The following is an 8557-nucleotide window of genomic DNA, read 5'->3' as shown; positions in this document are numbered from 1 at the left end:
GGAACTCCCTCTCTTGGATATCAGCATGTGAAGGACACTGTTCAGGAACTAGTTGATGCTCTGTATGTGATGACTACTTCCATTCTGGAGAGGATCACAGATACATGGATCCTGAGATTGAAGCTCAAGCTGGGGACCAGTGATTATTAACATTTAGAAGTATTCAGAAAAAGTGAGAATTTTGAGAAAGTCAGATTTTTAAGATTATTGAAAAAAACAGTGATATTTTTCTAACAGGTTTTATCGTCATATGCTCAGCAGCTACAGTTTAGAAATGGCAATGAAATGCTTCTGACCTGAGCTCCTCCAACGATGCAACATATATAATAAAATACAAAAATACAAAATAAAAAGTAGTGCAAAAAGACTATATATATATATATATATATATATATTACACATTTAAAAAAACATTTAAACACAACAGAGTTGACCAAAGTGCTGTACATCAATACATATATAAAAAGCAGCATAAATACATTTATAAAAAACCGATAGGAGAAAAAAACAAAAAGCACGAGACAATAAAACCATACTTATAGCTACAGACTGAAAAAGACATGTAAAAACAACCAAATAGAAAACCCCAATTTAGAAAACAGAGTGATTTGTGTTATACGTGGTCAGCAAAAGCAATGGAGTAGTAGGGCTGCTCGATTATGGCAAAAATCCTAATCTCGATTATTTGGGTCAATAATTGATATCACGATTATTACTATTATTATTATTTACTTTGAAAACATCCATTTATTGGAGAGAAAAAAATGTGAACAGTATGTTTTTAACAGTTGATTACCCTGAACTTTAAAGGGACCTATCATGCAAAATGCACTTTTGTACGTCTTTTATACATGAATATGTGTAGAAAATACAACCCTCTCTTTTCCTCCATACCCAAATCTCTTAAAACAGGGCTGCAACGGATTTGATACATGTGGATTCTGATTTGCACCTCTATGATGTCACAGAGGTGCCTGTATGTTCAACTCTCCACCTATCAGGGGAATGAGAGGTTGCTGTGGCATGGCAACAGCATAGCAACAGCATAGTAACATGACACTTGTGCCTCGCCCCCTCCTTTGCAGGGGGGGGGGGGGGGGGGTCAGCTCCAGCTCATGCAAAGACAGAGCTGGAGTGAGGCAAAATGAGGCATGGCTGAAATGCATGATCTGTTTGGTATTTTGAAAAATAAAACTTATAAATATAGCTTATATAGGTATGGCCCTACAATATATTATTCAAATATAGCATGATAGGTCCCCTTTAATTATAATTGAACTGAAGAACCCCACAAAAAAAAGAAAAAATTGAAAAAAAAAAAAAAAAGTAATAATAATAAAAAAATAATCGTTTTATTTCGATTACGTTGTTTTCGTAATCGTTGCAAGTCATAACCGTAATTGCGATTAAAATATGATTAATTGAGCAGCCCTAACAAGTAGGTATTTAAACGAGATTTAAAAACAGGCAAAGTGGGAGCAAGTCTGATTATTTAGTCAAATAAAGCAACACAGCTTCTACAGTCAGTCAGATTATGTGTTTTTGGTTCTCAGTGAAGTTATTTGGGCTTAAGATAAAAATAAACACAACAGAATTTCCTGTTTGGAAATAAAGCGACAGATGTGAGCTCTGCCTAAATAATAATATAATCAGAGATGCACCAGTCGCAGATATCTCAGATCCCTTCCCCGTCAAATTTAGATATGTACAAAGTGTTTTTGTAAGCTGTCTTTTAAAGAAAATCTCACTTCATCTGTAGTTAAAAACTCACCGCTCTTCGTCTCCTCGTTCCCCACGGCGACCGCCTCCTTCAGCTGCTCGATCTTCATTTTACACGACATGATCTTCCATTGCTGAGAGGAGGAGCGAATTCAGATAACATTTAGATGTTACAATATCCAGAAAATAATGTTTTCCAGTTAGTCTTTTCGGATCCAGAAATTCCGGAAAAGTCCAAATAATTAAAAAAATTAAGTTGCCAATGGAGAGGTTGGAATTTTCTAAACCTGAAAAAAAGACAAACCCAATAGGGAATCCCAAAGAGTAGAATTTAAATCAGATAGAACAAGTTTTTGTTAATAAAATAAGGTGTTATTTGTTTTGCCTCCATAGATGAGTAACTTTCGCGCAAAAATGACGGCCCCGCCCACTTTTGGGGGAAAACAAAGCTGTCATTTGATTGGCGGTCAATACAGATTCTGAAGTTTTTGCCAATCCGATCAGAAATGTAAGAAAACAGTGGATTTTCTGATCTTCAAAGAGCCCGATCACGATGGCCAGTCAGGCAAACAATTACATTAAATCATCGGAAATCGACGATCTGGCTCGATATATGGTTAAATATAGGAGTAGGCGATCGATGTCCATAGATGAGAGTAACATCTACGTCACTTTACGGCCCCGCCCACTTTTGGGGGAAACCAACGCTGTCACTTGAACGGCGATCGAGCCTGAAGCCACAGAGCTCTTCTGTTACCGTCCTTTCTTCTTAGAGGAAGTTCAGAAACACTGAACTCTGGATTTGTTTTAATGTTTGAGGCGCAATAAACGACACAGCAGCTTGTTGGCATGATACAACTATTATTTTCCGCCTCGCTTATGAGAGTAACAGCCGGCGAAATTACGGCCTCGCCTACTGATTTTAACCATATATGGAGATTGATCTTCGTTTTCCAATGATTTAATGTAATTGTTTGCCTGACTGGCCATCGTGATCGGGCTCTTTGAAGATCCACAAATCCATGGTTTTCTTTCATTTCTGATCGGATTGGCAAAAACTTCAGAATTTCTATTGACCGCCAATCAAATGACAGCGTTGTTTCCCCTAAAAGTGGGCGGGGCCGTAATTTTCGCCCGGAAGTGACGTGGTTGTTACTCTCATCTATAGACATCAAAGGTCCCAGGTAGAATGTGTTTGATTTGTATCAGTGGTGAAATCAATCAAAACTTTGGACAACGGTTGGCCACAGTCTTCATCAGAGGCTCAACATGTCAGGGTGTTACAGTCCAGTTTGAGGTCTCACCATCTCATCCGCCTGCAGCTTCTTGTCCATGTTCTGGATGGCACTGAGGAGGAGAGAGGAGTGGACAAATAGAGATGTTAATATTGCAACTAGGGTGGCACGATATATTGTGTGGAAAAAAAAATTAGTTTTTACAATTTGTGCCAAGTTTTTGAGGTGCTAAGATAATATAATTCCCAACATTGTGATTATGTTTGGATTAAAGTCAATTTATCTGGTCAGTTTTTGTACTTTAACTCATTGAATAGAATTGGGAGGATGAAACCCTCTTTAATGGTCACACATGCAGAGCACACAGCACACACAGTGACATGTGTTCTCGGAACAGTGGGCAAGGGGGATGTCCGGTGCCTTGCTCAAGGGCACCACAGCAGGGCAGGAGGTGAACTGGGACCTCTCCAAGTAGCAGTCCACACTCCATATTTTAGGTCTGGTTGGGGACTTGAACCGGAGACCCTACAGCTTCCAGTCCAAGCCCCTACTGACTGAGCCACTGCCGCACTCATTGAGTGTATTCTTATTCTTGTTTTCAATGCTTCCATGTTTACCTCTGTTGCAGCTGTTCCTTTTCTTCCTTCAGCTTCTTCAGCCGCTCCAACTTTTCAATGTATCTGCAGACAAAAACAAACAGTAAGAAAACATAATAGTGAGATAATCATTCAAGACATTTTTTATATTGTTGAAGCCCCCTGGAAGCACAGCAGAGACCCCTGGTGGTCCCCAATGCACAGTTTGGGAAACTGATCTGTGACATGGAGCCTATGAGAACAAGGTTATTTGGGGTTTTTGCAGGTTGTGTAACTACAGCAGGACAGCTTAACTAGAATAACAGCAACTCACACACAGACCAATGCAGCCATGAAAAGACAACAGGGACAGACTCAACTAAACCGTGAAACCAGCAGCACAGAAACATCTCAAAGGACCTCAAACAGCCACAGTAGAGTGTTAGCTGCTAATGCTAACTATCCCAAACATTGATAATGAATTAACCGACAAGATAATCAACTTCAAGCTGACATTGTCAAAATGAAACTAACGTTAGGAAGTACAACGTAAATCGAAACTTAATGTGGAGTTCATATCTAGAAAAGAATCAAATGTGTTTTTCATTTTATAATCCTTTTTTCAATTCAGAATGTATTTGATATATTTAAACAAAATCAATTCTTAAATGACTCCTACACCCTCTTCTATCTTCCACCAAAACCACTGCAGTGAGTCGATTCAGAGCGAAGTGAAAAACAATTAACATTTAAGATTTGATGGGATCAAGGTTTCTATAAATGGACAGAGGTTCCATTTAGGAAGAAACAACTTGTGTAAAGGGATGTGTTGTGGATGTTTGTAAGATCACTCTGAAATGTCTAAATGTGGCTATGGAGTTGGGCATTGGCAGGAAGAGGACAGTGTATTCTGTAAATGTATCACGTCTTGTACATCTGGTCAATTGTATTTTTTGTATGAAACAGACAGATGTTTAGGTAAAAGATGGGACGAAAGGTGGATTTGCGAAAGGTTAAATCCAATCCAACTTTATTTCTAAAGCACTTTAAAACCTACAGACCAAAGAGAGATACATACAATATAAAACCACACAGCTGCTCAGCTCACAAAACAAAAAAATAAGTATAAAATCACAAAAAGAACAATAGACCACTGAAAGCTAATAAAAGCAACAATCTACTTGTTTCTGAATGCTAAGGAGAAGAGGTGGGTTTGAAGACGGGATCTAAAAACAGACAGTGTGGGAGCCTGTGTGATTAGCAGGGGCAGGTCGTTCCACAGTTTAGGGGCGGCAGCAGAGAAAGCACGGTCCCCTCTGCGCTTAGACTTATCCAATAGTCAAAAAATCAGCTCCTAACGTCTAACCCTATCTCCTATTCCTTGACCTCTGAGTGAAACGTCACGGGGTTAAGGGATAGTGGATAGGAGAATTCAAAAGGATTTAGGAGAAGAGACTGCGGAGCTTTAGAGAATCCGAATGCACTTTCGCTATTCGACGTGTTTATGATGCGCCAGCGGATGTCATTGTGTGCGTCTGCTGCTGTGGGGAAACTATGGAAACTACAGTTTTCTATACAGCGGACTACAACATGGATGTTTAATAAGAACGAGGGACTACTGTAAATGTTGACTTTATTTGATCATTTCAGTAAAAACTAACGTTCATATTTCTCTTTTTGATTATAATACTGATGAACGTTCAAAACAAAGCACTTTGGCAACTTACCACATAAGTTTTGAAAAGCTTAATAAGCACCGTAACTTTCATGATATAATTTCTCCGTCATAATCAGTTGTTTCCGTGAACGGCCGACTGTTGTGCGACGGCAAATGCTGCGGCTGCAAGGCATTGTGGGGCAGCATTTTCTCCTCTCCTTTCAGTTAGGGAGGTCCAGTGGTTCCTAAGCTAAAGGAGGTTATAAAGGAAGTTTGAAACCTCCTTTCCAATCATTTAGAGCAGGGGTTCCCAACCTTATTTCCCAAGGGACCCCCCAAATGACTCCTGTTGGAAGTTGTGCCCCCCCCACACACACACTAGGGGGGGGACGGGGACGCAACAGCGGTAATTAAAGTTTAAAAGTCTCAGAAATGCTACAACTACTGTCCCAAACTGGATGAATGTGAAGTATGTTGTTAAAGGAGGATGACAGCGTAACTAAGGAGCACTATTGGAGTGACTTTGATGGTTATTGGATTCAGGATTTATTCATTTCGATTCCCGCTGAATGAATAAATTAAAGGACGGTGCAAGTGGAAACAATTCACAAAGGGATTAAACTGTTTAAAACACATGCTCAAAGTAAGCTGGATTTTGCCGATGTGTTTCTGTGAATTCAAAAGTCGTAAATAATCTACAAAATGGAGGAGACCGATCTGATCAGAGCAACTGAGACAAATAATCCAACTGAAACCGGCATGGAATATGACTGTTTTACAAATGCGCTTATCCAGACAAGCCTGGTTTGGACACTTTACGGGCAGAAGAAACATTTCTATTAAAGAAAGAATTATACATTTCTGTCTTTAATAGCTACTAACTTGAATTTGTATTCAAATTAATTAATCAATTATTTTGTATATGTTATTGTAATGTAGAGACAAGGCTTTTAGTGACAATCATGTATTGCGTTACAATTATATGTAAAAAAAAAGTCTAAATATGATATTTGGCGCCCCCCAGGTTGGGAACCACTGATTTAGAGAATTCGAACGGCTCTCATCATGGCTGCCACTGAGGGACTTCCGGGTCATTTCACTCCGTTAAGAAGGTTCCTAAGCTAAATGGACTCTTCGACTGCAACCTTGGTTTTTGGCACCCTCAGGAGCAACTGATCAGCTGACCTGAGAGTGCGAGTGGGCGTGTAGCTGTGTAAAGAGTAAAGAGTAAAGAGTTTGATTGTTTAATGGTGGGAATCTTTAGACAGTTTGAGAATGTATGGGACTCTTTATCCTCTGGTATTGAAGTGGCTCTGTTACAGTTTGAGATCGATTTCAAATGTATTTTGACTTTCTTCATTAACCCTTGTGTTGTCTTCCTATCAACTTTTGTCCTCCCGGTTTGACTTGTTATAAAGCATATAGTATTAAATAATCACCCAAATCTGTGCTACACCTTTTAAGGCAACTGTATTCATACTTCATACCAAGTACAAGAGGTATTCTCCTTTTTCAAATGTGTTGTCAATAGACATCATTTACACAAAATCTAACAATTTCCGAGTTAGAAAAGGAGAACATTTACAAAAGGGACCGCAGAAGACCACAGATGGTTTGTCGTTTTTCTGTCACCAACATAAAATAAACCTTTATCCCGACATAAAAACAGTTTGGAACGGGTCAAATTATTAATATGAATCACGTATTTGTTTCTCTTAAGGGAATTCAAAGTTCTACCACATATTTAAGGCTTTAATCTGGTGTATTTGTCCTGATCAAGCGCTTCGAGATTTGTCTTGGCAGATGAGAAGCACTATATACATTTAATTTATTATTATTAAAAATGTATTATTATTTCAGTGCCAACCCTCTTTCTTTACCTCTTTGTTATTGCATCATCATTTCACATTCTAAATTCCTTCACAATAACATTAAATGGAAAAAAACAAAACAACCTGAGGTCCCTCACTCAGTGCCCTCTTTAAAGTGAGCTCATGTATCCCTAACTCCCTAACAGGATTCCTCAACATCTCTCTGTTACATATTTGCTACACTTGAGTACTTCATGTTCTACTGCTGACATTCCTCTGTTGTTTCCCTACCGCTCTGAATGTTTAGTTTACTGCACACTGCCCCAATCTCACTTCACACCACTGATCAGAACCTCTTTTCTTTACCTCTCAGTGTTCCTCGCATCATACTTTTTACATTCTAAATCCCTTCACAATGAAATGAAAACAAAAAGCACCTCAAATCCTATGAAAAACCCCAGTACCCCTCAGGAAATACAACAGTGCCCTAACCTATGCTCCCTCACTCAGTACCCTCTTTAAAGTGAGCCCCTGTATCCCTAACTCCTTAAAATGATTCCTCAACATCTCTCTGTTACATATTTCCTACATCTGAGTACTACATGTTCTACTGCTGACATTCCTCTGGTGTTTCCCTGTCACTCTGAATGTTTAGTGTACTGCCCACTGCCCCAATCTCACTTTACCCCACTGATCAGAACCTCTTTGTTTACCTCTCAGTGTTCCTCGCATCGAAGTACACGAAGTCTCCGGCCTGGACGCAGCGCGCGCAGGTCAGCCTGCGGCGCGAGGTGCTGCAGAGCGGGCATCGCTCCACGGCAACATACAGACCCTCCGCATCGTCCACTGACTCCACCATGAGCACACATCCCGGGGAGGAGTGGGCCGGGTGTAGGGGGTGATGGTGGGGACGGAGAGGCGGCCTGCCAGCGGAGTGAGAGCCGGAGGAGGAGGCAGATCGGTCGGGTCCGAGAGGAGGGAGCCCCGCGGAGGAAGAGGAGGACGCCATGGAGAGGAGCTAACTGCTAAGCTAATGCTAAGCTAACACTAACCTATTAAAAGCTAGATTTAAAACTAGTCAGCGTGACTTAGCGTTTTTCTACCCCTCCATGTTGATAACGTGTGACTGTTATATTGTCCGTGGTATCGCTGTCATATTTATAAAACCTTTAGAGGAGCTGAAAAATAAGCTGACAGATGTTTTTGTTTTGATTAGAGAACGATGAGACCTCCACTTCCGGTGACGGGTTTGTTTACGAAGTGACGTAACATTAGTGGGCGGAGTCACGGGAAACCTGCTGCGCAGCTGCTGCGTTTTGTTTTAAAAACGCAAGAAAAAAGAACTAATAATTAAAAGATAACACGCTCAAACGTTTGTTTACGAAGTGACGAAGGAGTGGGCGGAGTCACAGAAAACTACTGCTTTAAATGTAATATATAAAAACGCAAGTTTAAAATAAAAATAATCAAAAGGATATTTACATAAGCTCTTAAGATTTACTTTTACTCGTAACTGTATTCTATGTCAATTCTGTGTCTATTTGTGACTATAAGATGTAA

General features: G+C 39.9%; 1 protein-coding gene across 1 annotated transcript; it reads right to left on the bottom strand.

The window, feature by feature from the left end:
- Positions 1 to 1350: 1350 nt before the first annotated feature.
- Positions 1351 to 8281, bottom strand: atg14 (autophagy related 14). Its single transcript, XM_079696185.1, has 4 exons — positions 7711 to 8281; positions 3572 to 3634; positions 3024 to 3066; positions 1351 to 1853 (listed from the first exon to the last, which is right to left on the bottom strand). Exons 1-4 carry the CDS (start codon positions 8004 to 8006, stop codon positions 1698 to 1700), a joined length of 558 nt encoding a protein of 185 aa, XP_079552311.1. The 5' UTR covers positions 8007 to 8281; the 3' UTR covers positions 1351 to 1697.
- Between the last annotated feature and the right edge of the window lie 276 nt (positions 8282 to 8557).

The sequence above is a fragment of the Notothenia rossii genome (genome assembly GCF_949606895.1).
Source record: "Notothenia rossii genome assembly, contig: scaffold_61, whole genome shotgun sequence".
In the NCBI taxonomy this organism is placed as follows: domain Eukaryota; kingdom Metazoa; phylum Chordata; class Actinopteri; order Perciformes; family Nototheniidae; genus Notothenia; species Notothenia rossii.
The sequence above is the reverse complement of the archived record's forward strand: the minus strand, read 5'-3'. Positions and strand labels throughout refer to the sequence as shown.